General features: G+C 48.8%; 1 protein-coding gene across 1 annotated transcript; it reads left to right on the forward strand.

Moving 5' to 3' along the window:
• Nucleotides 1–1,181: 1,181 nt before the first annotated feature.
• Nucleotides 1,182–14,149, forward strand: ITFG2 (integrin alpha FG-GAP repeat containing 2). The gene is made up of 12 exons (XM_075727682.1): nt 1,182–1,277; nt 2,941–3,036; nt 3,477–3,518; nt 4,353–4,530; nt 4,845–4,984; nt 5,422–5,570; nt 6,667–6,761; nt 9,308–9,361; nt 11,260–11,351; nt 11,882–11,999; nt 12,604–12,777; nt 12,935–14,149. Exons 1-12 carry the CDS (start codon nt 1,182–1,184, stop codon nt 13,081–13,083), a joined length of 1,383 nt encoding a protein of 460 aa, XP_075583797.1. The 3' UTR covers nt 13,084–14,149.
• The last annotated feature ends 3,249 nt before the right edge of the window (nt 14,150–17,398 follow it).

Consider the following 17,398-nt stretch of genomic DNA (forward strand, 5'->3'; position numbering starts at 1 on the left):
CTAATGATAAATTTCTAATTCTTGAGCAACAGTTTTCAAAAGTATCCCATAGGGATGACAGTTTTTCAACATGTTTTTGAAAGAAAAAAGTGGGATTTCTGTAGAGCACCTAACACATCCACCATTGACTCTAGGAATTTTTTATGTGTGAGCAATCTTGGAAGTACTGGTTCGCCCTCATTGTTACCACATAACAAACTGAAACGTTTAAGAATGTAAATCTACTATACTTAGTAACGTCCTATTTAGGCAGCTGGAAGGAGGTTCCATGCTGTCTTTAAAAATGGATCTAGTCAGTGCGGTCATGCATGTAAACTTGAAATATAAACTGTTTGTTATGCGCTTACAGAAAAATACCTAAAATAAACAATTACAATGCTAACTTTGTAAACCACACACATCTTCTGTCTCAATTTATAAATCCTTCATCCTGTGCAGTATTCCTGTAATAGTACAGTATCTTTAAAGTAACAGAAGCGTCCCGGTTCACTGTCACCTGTGATAGTGGAAACGACCCATCTTTGCGCAGCCCGCAGCAGGAGCGGGAGGGAGCCGCTCGGTGCTGGCGGATGCGTGACCGCGCCCTCGCACCCGGCCAGGACTCGGGCAGCTCGTTCGCAGACCGCGCTAGGGAAGCGGCTTTGCCGTCAGGACGAGCTGGATCCCGTACAGCGGCAGCCACGCTCCCGGCTACGGGCGCGGGGCTGTGGCGGAGCCTGCGGTTCCCAGTCGGCAAGCGGCGGCGGCGCCGAGGCTGCGGCACGGCCCCGAGCCGGCTAACGGGGCTCTGCCGGAGGGACGGGCAGCGCGGCGGGCGGCAGAGCGGCCGCATGCCCGGCTGCCCAGAGCACGGAGGCCAAAGGCGCGTTTCCGCAGCCGGGGCGGGGCTGGCCCTTCCCCTCGCCCCGGCCTTGGCGGCGGCTCCGCGGCGCCGGGCTCCGGGTCGCTTCCGCGCTGAAGGCCCGCGGCTGCCGCCGGAAGGCGGTGGCGGCGGCGGGGCGGGCGGGGTTGGACGGGAGCGCGGCGCCGCCGGCCAGGCCTGCCGGGAGCCCCGCCCCCTCGCTCCGCGCCCCGGCTGCGTTTGTACCTGCAGAGCCGCCGTCGCCCCGCCTCGCCCCAGCCTGGCGGTCGGCCCGGCAGCCGGCGGCGGCAGCTCCGCCTCTGCGGACGGCGGCGGCGGGATGCGGTCCGTCAGCTACGTGCAGTGCGTGGCGCTCGACTTCGGCGGCAGCCTCTTCCCGCACGCCATCTGCCTGGGGGATGCCGACAACGACTCGGTCCGCAAGCGGGGGGCGGCTGCTGTGGGCCTGCGCGGGCGGGGCGGGCTGGGCTCCGCCCTCGCGTGGCGGCGGCGACCGCGGGGCAGGCTGGGCCGCGCCGCGGGGCTCGGGCGGGAGCGTGGCGGCAGCGGCGGGAGTGCCGGGCCCGGCTCGGGTGGCGGGCTGGAGCCTAAGCCAGCAGCCGGGCCGCCGCGCTGCCCGGGGGGCTGCGGCGCACGGGGGGCGGGGGAGCCGGGCTTGGCCGGCGTGGGGAGCACCCGGGGGCAGCCCAGGGCTGCCCGCAGCCGCCGCCCGGCCCCTCTCGGAGGTGGGCAGCGGCAGGGCAAGGGGCAGCGGTCGCAGGTTGTAGCGAAGGAGGCTAAAACGGGGCGGGGGGGAAGCGCCGAGAGGGTGGTGCGGCACCGGAGGCGGTGCCCGGAGGAGCTGGTGGGGCTCCCACCCTTGAGGGGACCGGGAGCTTGACGGCCACTTGAGCAATGTCAGAGACGCAGGGGTGGGATCAGATGGCCCCCAGAGGTCCCTTGCAAACTGAATGTTTCAGTGATTCTGGGCTGTGGCTGGCCAGTGCTCCCATCGCCATTAGAGGTGCTAGGCGCCCTTGGCATGGGCCCTGGATGATGTTTAGCTAGTAGGGAGGTTAGCTTTTGGTCCCAAAGAGAGACGCTCTCCTATTGTGGTGGTGGAGATGTAGAGATGTGGGGAAACGCTTTGCTGGGGCACAGTTTGTTAACCCTGCAAACAGGGTAGAGCAAGTTTGAGTGTCTCTTGACCTGTATGATGGATGGATGTGCGTCAGGAATGTTGCTGTCAGCCCCACAAATGGCTGTTTCTGACAGTTCTGGTTTGTCTGTAACTAGGAAGAGCCAGATATATGTAAACTTAACCAGATATATGTAAACTGTCCCTTCTTCTCCTCAACAGTCAAATTTACTACAGCCCTGTCCTTCTGTTCTGAAAAGTGTCATGGTTAGCAATGCAGTAGATGATGAGACAGATTTTCCCATAAGAAGTTGTGTTATGTGGGGTAATGTGTATAGGGAGTTACAAAATGTACACCATTTAAATACACAGAGGCATGATGCAGAAGATGCGATGCAGAAGATGCAGGAGTAGGCTCATCAGCCAGGGAGGTTGGTGATTTTTAGCAGTTGTCTTTAAAGAAATAATCACCATTCTGAAAGACCCCTTCATCACTGAGATTTAACATCCAGTGTAAATTTGTTGGTGAGTGTTCTTGCAGCTTCTTTCTGGATGATGACATTTTCCTCATTGCCATCATCTTTCTCAGGTGGTTCAAGAAAGATCAAGTCAATCTAGATTGAAGGATGGAAGATGTGGGGGGTGATGATGACAATTAGCAGAGCAGGTTGTTAAAACAGTCAGTGATGCAACTCTGAAACAATGGCTAGAGAAGCAGTGGATAATAGGATGTTGCTCTGAGGAGCCACTCTCCAGCTCTTTTATCTGCAAGAGTAAAACTAGGGCTTTTATTTTTTCCCAGACCACCTCTATTGATTCAAGGCTGTCTTTAACTCTTGTTTTGCTTTTCTACTGCTTCGCACAGAGTGATTTTTAGATATGAATTCTGTAATTATTGCTGTGTGGGAATACTGTCACTGTAATTGTGAATTCTTCTTACTAACCCAATTCTCTTCTACAGCTGAATGAGCTAGTGGTGGGAGACACCAACGGGAAACTCTATGTTTACAAGAATGATGACAGCAAACCCTGGGCTGTGCGATCTTGCCAAGGAATGGTCAGTTCTTGACAAAATTTTCAAATGGCTGGGCCTTTTGGTGTATGTGCAGCCAGTTGTCCTTGACCGCTGCCTAGGAATATGTAGGCCAGAGGGGAATGGCAGCCAGAATGGTTTCTGGTGCCTTTCATGTAGTTATGCAAGACCCTGCTTTTGCCCACAGCTAGCCCCATGAGCGAGAAGTGATGAGCAAAGTACTGAATAAACACAGGAACTGTCCCACCTTGACCCTGCTCCTGTGCACTGTGGATTTTGCCCCACGGCTCTGGGCAGTTGTGTGGCAGATGTGTTTCTGTCCCTGACTCTGCTGTCTTTGTCCTTGAAAAGGCTGTTTAACATTCAAGAGATGGTTTATGAGGGGAGGGGGTAGGGCAGAGGCTTATCCCAAAGTGCCGTTTTGGGTTGCCTTCTCTCATGTATGGCCTTCTTTTCTCTTGCAGCTTACGTGTGTTGGCGTGGGAGATGTATGCAATAAAGGAAAGGTGAGAGCAGCCAAACTCTTCCCAGCTGTGTCTGTAGAGCATGTGGGAGATGCTTAGGAGATTAGGGTTATGTCATACCCTGAGTGTGGAGGAGGACAGGTTGCAGGTGCTTTCTCTCCAGGATCTGCCCTTGCGCATAGACTTTGGCACTACTGTTTTAAAACTGTTGTTCTGTTTACGTATAACCTGTATCTGTCTGTGAGCCATACTCTGGTTTTAGTGAGCAAGGAAATCCATCCTATCTTCAGAAAGCACTGTTGATTTGCATATTCCCTTGTGTGAGCACCACAAGGCTTTGGTGACCTCAGTGGCTTTTGCCCTGCTCTGTGCTGGTCCCTGCTGTGGACCATGGCCCTTCTGCCACTTGGCTGGGTGCATTTAAGGTCATTTAAACAAGACTGAGCCACAGAGTAGTCTAGACTCCCAAGCAAATTTCCACTGGGTCTACTATGACTCCTTTTGCTGGATTACTATTTCTGGGGGTTAAACCGGTGAGTCCAAAAGTCCCAGTTTAGGCACCTTGCCTAAAATACTGTAGCTGTGTGTGTTCCAGTGGGGAGCAGAGCTGAAGTGAGCATTGAGAAAGCCACACATTGTTTGGGGATTGCGTGCACATATCAGCTTGATCTCCTAGTCTGACAAGGATGAACAAGAAGTTTGGACCCTGAAGTACCTGAGTAGTTTATATGCTGGCCAAAAACCTTCTCCTGTTCCCTCTGTATCAGTCACTGACCTTGATGGGTCTACCCTCATATCTTCCCTCGCCCTGCTGTGGAACAGCTTCTGCAGTTTCTAAAAGAGGAAAAATCAAAATGTTTTTCTCTTCCCTCTTAGAATCTCGTGGTGGCAGTGAGTGCAGAAGGCTGGTTTCATCTTTTTGACCTGACTTCTCCCACTTCAAAACACCCAGATGCTTCAGGCCACCATGAGTTGGCAGCAGCAGAAGAGCAGAAGCCAGTGTTCAAGCAGCACATTCCTGCCAACACCAAGGTCATGCTGATCAGTGACATTGGTGAGCTGGGAAGCTGGTGTGGGAGTGCAGGGTGGGGGAGTTCATGGGTATGAGGTGGGGGTGGGAGAGAAAGTATGTGGGACTCGCAGGAAACTACTGTCTTGCTGGAACAAGTGCTCTAACAAACCACAGCTGAGTCACGGAGGAGAGAAGCAAGAACTTCAGGAATTTTCCTGCAGTGCAAGTTTCATTACAGGATTGGGATCCTCAGGGATGCTACCTGATGGAAACCAGCACAGTGGTTGCTGAATGCTGGGGGTCTTGGGGCTATGAAAGCCTGAGAGAACGCATCTATCTCCTTGTATTCCCTGCAGATGGAGATGGGAAGTGTGAGTTGGTGGTGGGTTACACTGACAGGGTGGTACGTGCCTTCCGCTGGGAGGACTTGTCAGAGAATTCAGACCATGTTTCTGGGCAGCTGCTCCTGTTGAAGAAATGGCTGCTAGAAGGTCAGGTAAGGAAACAGGATGTTCAGAGCAGAACTTGTCATACAGTCTTCAAGAGGTGGCTCTCCCAAGGGAAGAAGCACAAAATCTCAGTGCTATGAACAAAGCAATTGTCATGTTGATGGCTTGAAAGGAGATTCGCCCTGTGGTTGTCCTGTACATGCAGAGCAGCTGGTGGGTTGGTCTGGGAAACAGTCAGTTGCTCTCACCTGACTAGAGAGCTTTAGTGGAAAATACTAGTGCATCCTTAAGTGGCTTTTGGTAGGAAACATAACCTTTTACTGTAACTTGGACATTTTGCTTCTAGCTGAATTTGTTCAGCTCCTGTTCAGCTCTATCAGAAGATCTGCCTTATTCAAATTTGGGTATAAGGAGCACAGTGAACCTTTCTGAGGTGTTCAAAACTCTGTTTGACTCTATCCCTGTTTTTCCTCTGTCAGTATAGGTGGACAGCCTCTCTGTGAACCCAGGCCCTGATGGCTCACCGGAGATGATGGTGTCTCAGCCAGGCTGTGGTTATGCCATTCTCCTGTGCACCTGGGACTCTGAGCAGCAGGCCACGACAGAGGGAAGAGACAACTCTGCCCCAAGCAGGTGAAGAGCATGACTGCATGGGATAGATGAGGAGAGTCCGCTGTAGATGTCGGCCCACAAGGACGCACCACCTGTCTGAGGCAGGGGGTGCTGTCACTTGTCCTTGTTTCAGTGACCTGCTGTGCTGCTGGGAGTTCATGACTTAAGCCCACCTGCATCCAAGCTTCCATGAACACTCTTCATGCCTCTCGTGAAGATGAACACTACTGCTTTCCTTGTATCCAACTCTCTTCTCCTTGGGTTGGGCAAGGAGAGAGGCAAAACCAGCTCACTGGGGGCTAAGGCAGGGAAATGAGTGACCTAGATCTCCAGAGAAAGACTAGTAGGCAATCTGATGACCTATCTAATGGTGGGAAAGGTAGCAACTGTGAAAGGCTGGGCCAAGCCCAGTTAGTCTGAAGCCCAGGATTACACTTTGGGTTCACTCACTCGTTTCTTCCAGGTGCGGTAGTTGGAGGTTTTCCTAATGAGACCCCTGGCAGCCAGTGCTGTAAATCACAACCAGAGCAATCAGGATGAACAGTGAGGTTATTGTCCTTGGTGCTGGAGGGAGCCTTGTGGGGAATTCAGGTGCTTGTGTGGCGTTCTGTGAGACTTTAAGGCAAACCCAGAAAACTGCAGCGGGAGGGGAGCTAGACACATCTCCTTGATGTCTTAGAGACCTTAGCGGAATGGTACCCTCCTAGCCAGAAGCCAGGCCCAGGCATGATCTCTGACCAACCTGTTCAACCCTGGGCAGACACTTCCTGAGTGAAAAGCAGCCAGGCTTATGTGACAGTAATGATAAAAATTTGTCTTTTTTTCCTTGGTTAGAATACATGGTTTACTGAATTTGTCTTTTTTTTTCTTTGAGCTCTTTCCAGTTTTCTGATGCATCAAATCATTCTGTTTTCATTTTTTAAACATTAGTGAGTTCCATAGCTGGAGTGGCATGCATTCTTTTCCTTGGTCTTTATCATTAAAGGGCTAACCTATGCACAAACTCTATCAGTCTCTGGATTTGTAGAGCTTTGGGGTACACTGCTCTTGAGATTGTTCTGGCACAGTCCCAGGCATGGTTCCCTAACCTTTCCCTGATGTCTGTCTTTTTCCCTAGTGAGGCCCCTGTTCGAGATGTTATTCTACACCAAACATCTGGACGGATTCACAACAAGAATGTTTCCACTCATCTAATTGGTAGCATTGGCCGAGGTGAGAGATTAGGAGCTTGGGGTCTCTGGCCCAGCAGTTGCCCTTGATAGTTTTTCAGTACCTCAGTCCAGCATGAAATCAGATTTCCCGTGGTTAAAAAATAACAGTGGGAGGCAGCTGCAGGAACAGAGAGAACTCTGCTTCTGTTAGCCAGCTCCCAAAGAAAGACAGCTGGATATTTGCATTTGAACTTTCTATAGCCTTTGTCCTTCCCTAGGTAGCTCTTACTCTTCACCTAGCACAGCAGTTTCTCTGCAACCTCCACTGGCCTGCATTTAGTCATCCTGAATGGCTGCCATGCCTTGCTCTTGCAGATGTCCTTGATCTTTGCTTTTGCATGGCTGCAGCTTATGCACTCTTCTTATTCCCTAGATGCATCTCTTCCTTTCCACAGCCTCATCTTTATTCTTGCTTTTGTGCTTTTCAGCATTTGATTCCTGATATCTGGCAGCTATATCCTGGTCTTTCTTCGCCTATGCAGTCCCAGCCCCTCCAGAGCTGCTTCCATATTTCATTTATATCACTGTCCTCTGTTGCCTTCCAATGTATTCTGTTCAGCTGTTGTATCTAAACTCTCCACAGCTGCTGGCTCCTCTCAACCCTAACACACTGCTTTTGTGTCCAGACTTTTCTTACACACTGCTGCTGCTTCCCTTCTGTAACTGCTTTGTGCTCTGACCTGTGCCTGGTGCACCTGCTGAACCCTGTTTTGGTACCTATGGAGAATAAGCAGATTTCACCCCCCCTTGGAGTGTGTAGGCATAATACAAGACGGCAGAAAATTCCCAATGCAGATCTCTTTCTCTTGTCTGCAGATGGTTGGAATCCCAGCTGCACTTGCTCTGTCCAAGTATTACCCCGTGCAGTGCTGTCTGAGAATGATTTAGGCTGTCCAGTGTAATTAGAGCTGGGGGAGAAGAGCAATCCACTGAAACCCCTCCTCTTCCGCTTCCCTGGAGTACCCTTCCTCCCCAGTTCCTAAGCTTGAAATGTTTTTCAGCATCTCGGATGCTGCTGTGATTAACATTGTCAACAGAGCATGAAATCAATTATTTCACTGCATACAAAGCCTTGCATCTAATGAGAGATGTCTGTGCAAAATGAAGGCACACAGAATAAGGGATGAAGAGAAGGCTGTGAAAAGCTCACTGGTGCTGGACCATCAGTAATGAAACAGCTGAAGAGTGCCATGCTGACCAGTGTGTAAGGGGGACACAGCGGATCTTTTGGATCAGAGCCTGTCTGGATGAATGTCAGCTGGGGGCAATAGAGTGCTCAACCAGCTGACTGTTTGCTTTGAGCTGAACTGCGGAAATAGGGTAGTCTGTGTCCTGGGAGTGTGCAGGGTGTCGTAGCTTGGAGCTGTCTATGGACAGTGGAGGTAGGCTTGCAGTATTACGTCATTCTGGGGAAACTGCCTATTTGCTTTCAGCTCTGCTGGCTTGTCCCTGACTGTCAGGTTTTCTGGGTTCCTGCAGACCTGAGGGAGCCAGTGTCTCTCCTACATTGTCACTGAAAAGATTAAATGCATCTGTAGTTGAATACAGCTCCGGTCCTCCCCTGCCAAGTGTGATACCACTTTCAAAACCTGACCTTGCATATCTTTTTCTGACTGGTAGGTTGATAGAGTGTGAAGGGCTGAAGCAGCACGGTGGTTGGGGAGTCTCCTCTTTAGATTTAACTAGTCACGTTTGTCAGTGCTGTCCTGCACACACCTGTGGTATACAGGCTTTGGAGAGGATAATGCTTGCAGGAAGCTCACAGCTGTATAAGCATAGCCCAGGAAAGCCAGGGCTGAGTGTGTAGATGAGCATGAAGGCACATGTCTAATCTGCTCATAAAGCAAGAGCTCTCTAGGATCTGACCAGTGTTTGCTGGGAGAGGATCACAGCTTCTGTGCAGTTTTGCTGTAGCAAAACCAATCGAGTTGGTAGTATGATCTCCACAGACTCATTCAGGAGTTGCCATGGAGGTGCTTTTGTGCTAATGTGACTGATGCTTTGTCCTTCTGGCAGGACCTCTTTCCCCCCCCCACCCCACCCCACCCCACCCCACCCCCGCACCTTCCCACAACAGCTGAAGGCCATGTTCCTGTCCTTGAAACAAACAGTAAGGGTACAGTTGTAATACTCTTGTTTGGCTTCAGCTGTTCTTCACTTTGTCCCTTGTGATGGTCCTGCCTGTGCTTGTGCATTTCTGGAGCCTAGAGAGGATGTGATGCAGTCCACTAAAATTGGAACTGCCATGGGTGTGCAAGTGCCTATGTTGTATAGACAGACTCCTAGGAGCAGCCAGCAGAGACAGACATGCCTGTATCAGTCCAAACCAAAGGTCTTGGGTTTTGAGATGCTAGTGCTCTACAAATAAAAGCCATCATGAAGTACAACTGGTTGCAAGAATCTGCAGATATCTGCTAAGCAAGGTGTCAAGGCTGGGCAAAAAAGGAGGCAGGATGGATCAGCTCGGTTTGGATCCTCTTTTTCAGGAGAGGGAGGGGGCAATGCTCATAAAATGGCAACACCTGTAATCCTCTTCTGCACTTACAGGCTGCTCCAGTGAGAATAGTGGCTCAGGTCTCTTTGCCCTCTGTACTCTGGATGGTAAGTCCTACCGCTGTCCTGGAAGAAGGGCCTGTGGGGCGGCCAAGGCCTGTCACTAAATCAAAGCAGGGAACCACGGGCTCAGTGCTTCTGATTTTGAAAGAAGGGGGAGATGGGCTTCAGAAATACTTCCTGGTTCAGGCAAGAGAATTTGACGCAAAGACTCCTGCTGACATATTTCATATGAAGGTGTGAAAGCTAAGACAGGAGCCAAGGTAAGAGTTGTCACTGTGAGCAAGGCCCCCATAAACCAGGTGTGTGATAACATGCCTGTATCTGAGGATATGATGAAACATATTAAAGCTGAGTCTGTCTTTCCATTCCTTACTGAATTGGGTCTAATAATGCCCAGGCTTGCTCTTTCCTGTTGTGTTTTCTACCCCCCGGTACAGCCTATTCATCTGTGGATTTCAAAGCATTTTACAGACATTAATTATTTGTATGGTCCCATGGCCTATGGGGGTAGAAGTATTAAAGCTGTGCTGCAGCGAGCAGCTGGGAAAATGAAGAGGCTAGGTCATTGGCCTAAAGGCACACTGAAAGCTTGAGATGAAGAGTGAGACTAGAACTTTCATCTGATGAATCCTAAGTTGCCTGCTTACCCAATGGTCAAACGACTGTTCGAGATGCCAATTCAACAGTGCCATTCATGTAGACAGGAGTGTTTAAACCACAGCAGAGATGTGTCCTTGTACTTGAAGGGATGGTGGGCCCATGGGCCCATGGTACAGGCTGTGGTTGATAATAGATAAGTCTCACTTCTGGGAAGGACAGCAGTCCATTATCTTGTCATAGTAACTGGAAACAGAGAGGAAACATGGTAGCAGCCCTGGTAATTGGATTGTGCTCTAAGACAAGAAGAAAACTGCCTGCTCTCAAAGTACAGTACATAAACAGATCTCACACAAGACACTTGTGTGAGATCCTTGTACTTGAAGGTGGTTTCCAAAAGCAGTAAAGGAAATGTATGCTGGAACTTAAGTATTGGTAGAGAGGAGGTGGCCTCACACAGGCCCGGAGCCAGGTTCTTCGGCTGTTCCCCTGGCAGAGAAGTGGTAAGACAGGCTGCAATAGGACTGAACCTGATGAGCTGAAGGCAGGATTTCTGTCCAAATACCAACAACACAGAGACAAGATGCTGTGCTTATCTCTTCTCAGATAGGCAGCCTGGCCTCTTTGGGCCAGATGTTGACCTGCCCAGTGATATTCTGCTAGGGAATTTCTGATTATTCGTTGGGCCTGAACTCTGAAGCTTCTGCATCTGGCAAGGCGTCCTGCCTTGCTATGGTTCACTCATGAGCCTTACCAAGGCTGGAGGGCACTGTATGGATAGATCGTTGTTTATGTTCCACTCTTTCACAGCCTCCCCTGCCCACCCCTGTACTGTCACAGTATCTCTGGATGATAGAAAAATGGTATGTGAGGTAAGTGTCCAGTATGGTTTTAGCAGCCAAGAGGCCATGCCCATGCTATTAGCCAGCCAGCTTTCAGCTGACACCTGTCAACATGTTGTCCTGAGATCACATGTTCTGTGGGACACGGTGAGAAACTTCTAGTTTACTCAGCTGTCTTGAGTGAGATCTGTTGATGTACTGTACTTTGAGAGCCTGTTTTGGGCAGTTTTCTTCATGTCTTAGAGCACAATCCAATTACCAGGGCTGCTGCCATTTTTCCTCTTTGTTTCCAGTTACTGATGACAAGATAATGAACTGCTGTCCTTCCCAGAAGTGAGACTTACCTGTTATCAACCACAGCCTATACCATGGGCCCAACCCTCTGCCTGCAGACACGAAGTGTTGAAGGAGTGTGCGGGGCCCAGTGTTTGCAAACATCTTGCTCCCTTTTAATATTGTCAAGACAATCTTTTTTTTTTCTTTTTTTTTTTCCCCCACCTTCAGGGACTCTGAAACTCATGGAGGGAGCAGACAAGCTGCTCTGGTCTGTGCAGGTTGATCACCAGTTGTTTGCTCTGGAAAAGCTGGATGTTACTGTGAGTGTCTGTGAACAGGGCTGGGAGGGATGAAGACAAAAACTCAGCATGGCTTTGTGTATATGAATTTAGGAAGGGCAGAGGGAGTATGACTCATCTGAAAAAGGCTGGGATTATCTCAGCATGACACACAAAGTGCTCTGACTGTGCTGGTGCATTCTGCACTTGTGTCAGTCTGTCCACCTGAGCTGTGTCTGCCTGTTTGACGTAGTGAGCCTAGCACACTGCTATGAACTTCTTTGTCCCCCAGATGCTCTTTTATCTTATTGCAAAGTTGAATGGTTTTGCACACTGCTAATACCCCAATTGTCTTCAAGCTCTTATGATACATAAGGATTACGATAGAGAAGAGAGAGATGGTCTCTAAGTGCAAAAAGACTGGACAAGTGCAAAATGTCTGGACAAGACAGCCAAAAGTGACGTCTTGTTCAGATGTTAGTGTTCTGTCTCTGAACAAGCAGGAAGGATTCTTGACTGCCTCTGGGAATAGCTGATGTCAGTGCTAATATGCGATCTTATGGTTCCTGCAGGGCAATGGGCATGAGGAGGTGATTGCCTGTGCATGGGATGGTCAGACATACATCATCGACCACAATCGGACTGTTGCCAGATTTCAAGCAGATGAGAATGTCAGCGCATTCTGTGCAGGTGGGGAGCCTGACTGCAGAGCAGCCCTCACAGCATTTCTCCCTCAAAGCTACTACTCCCCTCTGGGAGTCCTGGAAGCCTTTGTCCATCTGTGGTGGGGAATAATTTCCCTGTGTGTATACTGCAGAAGGCCCAGCTAGTCTTTCCTCTGGTGGCATCTGGGAAAAGTAGGGGTGAGAGGAGGTGATGCTGAGGTTGGTCTGTGATGGTTTGGGGGTTTTTTCCTGTCCTTTTTGGGAGTGCTACAGTGATCTCGTGTCTTCCCCACTGCTTTTTTTAATTTGCAGACTTCTAAGCTGTTCTCAAGTGGAGATAAGGAGCCCTATGGAACCAGCCTGAGCCATGGCTTTGCTCGGTCCCCTCTCTCAGACCTGCAAGAAGCAGCTTGCAAATCCCCAAGCTCCATGCATTAATAACATTTTAGAAACACTTTCTTGGATTGTCTCAAAGGGACTTCATATGCCCAAGTCTATGTCTGTGCCCCTCACCCCAGGTGCTTGCTGCTTTCTGCAAACATCATTGGTACCTCATCATGAGAAGTTGCCTATTTGCTTTCTCTGTCCTTTTAGAAGTTGTCAGATCTCCACACTTTTGCTTTCTTCAGGCCTCTATGCATGCAAAGGAGGAAGCAACAGCCCCTGCTTGGTTTATGTCAGCTTCAATCAGAAGATCTACATCTACTGGGATGTGCAGCTGGAGAGAATGGAGTCCACCAACCTGTTGAAAATCCTGGATGGTGACCCAGAGTTCGGAAATCTCCTGCAGCAGCTGGGTGTTGGTGAGTGTAGAAGGGGTGAAGCATGTACAGGAAAAAGAGAGGAAGGGCTGCTGGCAGGTGATGTGCTGGGAAACTAAAGCTCCAGGTAATTCTTGAGGAAGAGGGGCTTTCATACTGCCTGTTGAGAAACCCTAACAACTGTCTGTCTTTTCTGTAGAAAGAGGTGACGTTTCTGCTGTCAAAGATCTGATTCACAAAACACTGTATTTTCCTGAGAAACAGCAGCAAAGCATCCCCTCCCAGTGTCAGGACCCTGCTGGAACAGACTCCTCTGTCCACTACACTGTCATCCAGGATCCTGTATAACAAGTCACGTGGAGGTTGACATTTTTAATACCAGCGCAAACTCTTCTCTGACTGGAATTGGGCATCTAATGAAGATGAGACTGTTTTTTTTCACATCTCTGTCAAAGCTTCCAGACAGCAAAGGGAAAGAAGGGCCGGGTACAGGCTGGGTTTTGTGGAGGGATGTGCTTGGCTGTAGGCTTGAGTGAAGGTGGTGGGTTGATTTGCTTTTAGCTGAGGAAGCTACCAGAACAGCAAGAGTCCAGGGTCCTCCTACTCATTGGCCTTCCATTGCCAGTTTCCATGTTCTTCGCTACCTGAAGCGCTTTATGGGTAACTGTGAAGGAGCACTGAGGACATAGATGGAAAGAATAGCTGAGCTCAGTCTCTGTTTTGGCCTATTCTTACAACTGCTCTAGTGATTAGTACAGGAACTGCAGATGGAAGAATTGAATTAGGAAGCAGGCAAGGGCCTTCTCTCCCATTTAGGTGTGTTTTTAAAGTAGACCTGGGCATTGTTTGCCTTTGCTTTGCTGCTGCTCTTCTACCAAGCAATTTCTCACAAACAACCTCTTGTTCTGAGGAGCTGGAGACATGTGTGAGAAGAACCACAACTTACACTGATAAGGTGTTGAGAGGTAACAGCTCCAGTGAACTCTAGCTGTACTTGAGAGGCATCGCTTGTCTTCATCTTCTCGGGCAGGGTGCTCCCACAGATGGCTGTGACTTAGCAAAGCAGCTGTGAACTGGGCAATAAGAGGAATCTGTCTTAACTATGGATCTGTGGTGCTGTGAGAGCTTGGCCATTCCATAATAAGCAGTGGAAATGTTACATTTCCCTCTTGTTGTGGAGTGTGTCATGCTATTTTGAGTCCTGCACAACTGAAAGACGTGGACTGGAGGTGATGTTCCGCTTGCTGGTATGTGGAGTCTGGAAAAGGCCACTGCTCATGCAGGCTGCTTGTATGCAAAGGCCCAGGCAGAAACCTTTCCATGTGCTGCTGGTGTTCTGCTTTTCCCCATCTCAGCTCGCCCCTTCCCTAACTCAGCTTATCAGGATAGGAGCAGCAGGCTCACCTGCTGGTTTGCATCTGTTATCTTCTCTCACTTGTGTGATGTTTCGTTGGATGTGCATAACGGATGGAGCTGTCCCTTCACCCTATGGCAGCCTGAGTCAGAGCAAATATAATTCAGTGATCTGTCTTTAGCAAATGGTAACATTTAAATATCCTGCAGGCTGTTGAAAACCTACTGTTCTATACTCTGCAAAACATCTAAGGGCAGCCCTAACTGGGAGAAAGAACTTTGTACAGAGGAAAGGAGTGTCTTGCCGTTGGGTCAAAAGGACCGTTGTTGAAGTAGCCCTATGCGGTAGAAGAGCCGGATCTTTACATAATGAGCCCTAGCTTTTCTTTGCAATTTCCATCTGTAGATTTATATAAGCTTTATAGATAGAGGACAGCTTCTGTCTTCTATATTTGATAGCTGTGAAAGTTGAAGCATGGAGCTGTGAAATGGTATGACCGGCTCTGTACCAGCTAGCTTGCTTCTTGGACCACTCTGTCTTCCAACTCTGTAACTACAGTGGAAGTTTCTCTCCATTTTAATGAGCTCACTAAGAAGCATTTTTAAATGTTCCCCTGTCATACTAAGTGCTTGTGTACAACTGGACATTTCAGGCAGGAGCTTTCAAGTCATAATAGTGCTTTAGTAATGGTGGTGCTCAGAGCAGCAGGGCTTGAGTTTGTCAGCTATGGAGAGCTGATAGTGTAGGGACCATTACTGATGGGCTAAAGCAAGGAGTTGTCTCGAAGCTTGTCAGCTCTTGACTGTAACCTCAAGAAATTGTCAGCTCTCATGATGCTGAGATGTTCAGCCACCCATCCCAGTGGGCAGTCACCCCTGCTTCTGGCAAATTAGTCAGTGTGACCCCTTGGGCTCTCATCAGTCTCATAGTCTTTTCCTAATGAAGATGAGTCTTGTTGGGGCTATTAACTAGATGACATTATATTGGTTCTTGCTACTTCCAGGTTTCTGTTTCCCAAAACCTCAAGCTGCTCTTTCTGATCACCAGAACAAGTAAGGATTCTCCCTTCTCTCCCTTAAGGTGAAGGAGTAGCAGTTGCTACTCTTATCTCTTCACCTTGGGGCCCAGCTGAGTTGGGGAGAAGCAGATGCCCTTACAGGTGGGGTGAACAGTTTGGTTTCACTGTATTCTGAGATACTTTCCACCTAGCCCTGTTGCTACCCAATTTTAATCTTGCACTTCAAAATTAGTGGAACTGACACAAAGAGGGACCACAGCAGAGCAGGACTCCACAGAACAGTTTCCAGAAGCATGCAACAAAAATGACGTTGTAGCAATGTCTCTGAACAGGCCTGTGTCTTGGCGTATACTGTTCTTCCATCCTGAACACAGACTGCTGTTCTTCCTCTGCTTAAGGTTGTGTATTTTCTTGTCCTGCTCCCCCTTCTCCCCTCAACCTCCACAATTCTGTGGCTTCTGTCTCCCTCACCGGGGACAGAAACAGGATGGTTACAAGCAACAGAAAATAGTAATGCCGGAGTTTTCAGTCATAACTTGGACAACCTGGCATGAGTACTGCTGCACAGATGATGGGCTTTTCTGCTGTGTGTGCTTTGACAAAAACAGATGGAGTCCTACCTGCCATGGCCCCACTCAATGTTGTTTGGCTTTGGTGGGACAGGTATTCTCCACAGTACTCTCTCTTGATCCTCTGCTGGAACCCCAGAGGTTCCTGCTGCAATTGCCTGGAACATTTTATTTGCCTGAGAGTTGGGCTGGGCTGAGTTAATCTGGTAGCTGGGTCTTACAGACTGTTGCAGTGATGCTATATTGTAATTCCTTCTTGAGGCCTAACAGGAAAACAGGATTGTCTACACTCATAACAGAGAACAACTCAATGCTGTCTGTCCATGCCAAATATAAACCTTTATTAGCAACACAAGCGCAAGGGGGATGGAGATGGTAGTATGACCGAAACTGTTTTATGCAAAACAAACTTTGCTGTACAGGTCAAATGATTTCCAAGGAAGGAAGGTCAAATTGATCCACTGTTGGACTGTTAATTGTTGAGAAAAAACAGGAAAGGGTTAATGGGGGAGAGATAACATTTTCCTAAGAACCATTTTTAAAAGAAAATGGGGCAAAACCAATACAAATGTTGGACAGGGCAACCTGCGCAACCTAGCCCTCTTCTCTCATTGGCCTGAGGATAATGTCGCTGTGTTCTGCGCAAGCCAAGGCATGCTGCGTTGTGGAAAGCAGAGGTGAGAAGATACAGACGCTACAGATCATCCATTCCCCAAAACTCTTCAGCTCTTAAAACCATTTGAGAGGAAAAATATTAATGTTTGAGGGTTTCCCCTGACAGTTTTATATTACTTACAGCACATAACAACTTGCAGATGCATTTTGCTCCTGTACCCCTTGTGCATAAAGGAAAATGAAAACTCTCTACAGAAGAATTAATTGGAACTTCTGTACTGTTCCTTGGCCAAAAGATTACTTTCCTTCTTTTTTCATGCCCTGAACTCCAAAGTGACAATTAATAGACTGGCTGCAGTCAATACTTCCTGAAGTTGATGCTTCAGGCTACTTCCCTGGTAACAATTTTCTGTGAAGTACACATCTACTCAGAGAAGGAGCCACGTAGGCTCTGTGTCTGGACTGATGGAGTTATGTTATACTTTCATTGTAACTCGTTGCCTGTTTGTCCTTGCCAGTGAACACAAGCCACAGAGTTGGAATTAGAAGTTGTTCCTTCCCACGTAGCAGAAAATGTTTGCTGCATCCTACTCAGTAGCAGATGGGCATACCCACTGATGCCAGGAGGGTTTTCCACAGGGCAGGACTTGCAAGACACATTCATATGTCCCAGTGCCAGCATGCAGCAAGTGAGGAGTACAAGAGCATTCTCAGACACTAGGGGAATTTGCAGATAAATGATTCATGGCTTTGGTTGTGACACTCAGTTTACTAGCAAGAAAATAAAGGGAAGGGATTATTTTATTTTCCTGAGACATAATACACCCGCTGGCCGTCCCTGCTCTCATTTTTATGATCGCTTTGCTGAATGCAGTTATTCCTATAACTCTTCAGCTATATCCTGGCATTTGCCAGTAGAGTCTCTTGAAAAGAGGACTAACTGCAAACATATATAGGTGGCTCAGTGGTCTTCAGTTCCATAACTCACCCGCTAGTAGAGAAAGAAGGAGCAGGCCTCTGGGAATATGGATGGATGGAGCTCCAGTCCCATTCAAAACCAGGTGACCACAAACTCCTGGAAATGGTCCTGATTATGGCTTCAGCAGA

This window comes from Pelecanus crispus, chromosome 1, assembly GCF_030463565.1.
Source record: "Pelecanus crispus isolate bPelCri1 chromosome 1, bPelCri1.pri, whole genome shotgun sequence".
In the NCBI taxonomy this organism is placed as follows: Eukaryota; Metazoa; Chordata; class Aves; order Pelecaniformes; family Pelecanidae; genus Pelecanus; species Pelecanus crispus.

Bases quoted from the DNA above. Each gene is read 5' to 3' on its own strand.
- ITFG2 (XM_075727682.1), top strand. From the start codon at position 1,182: ATGCGGTCCGTCAGCTACGTGCAGTGCGTGGCGCTCGACTTCGGCGGC. The intron at 4,985-5,421 runs GTAAGGAAACAG...CTGTCAGTATAG, and splicing joins AATGGCTGCTAGAAGGTCAG to GTGGACAGCCTCTCTGTGAA. The intron at 5,571-6,666 runs GTGAAGAGCATG...CTTTTTCCCTAG, and splicing joins GACAACTCTGCCCCAAGCAG to TGAGGCCCCTGTTCGAGATG.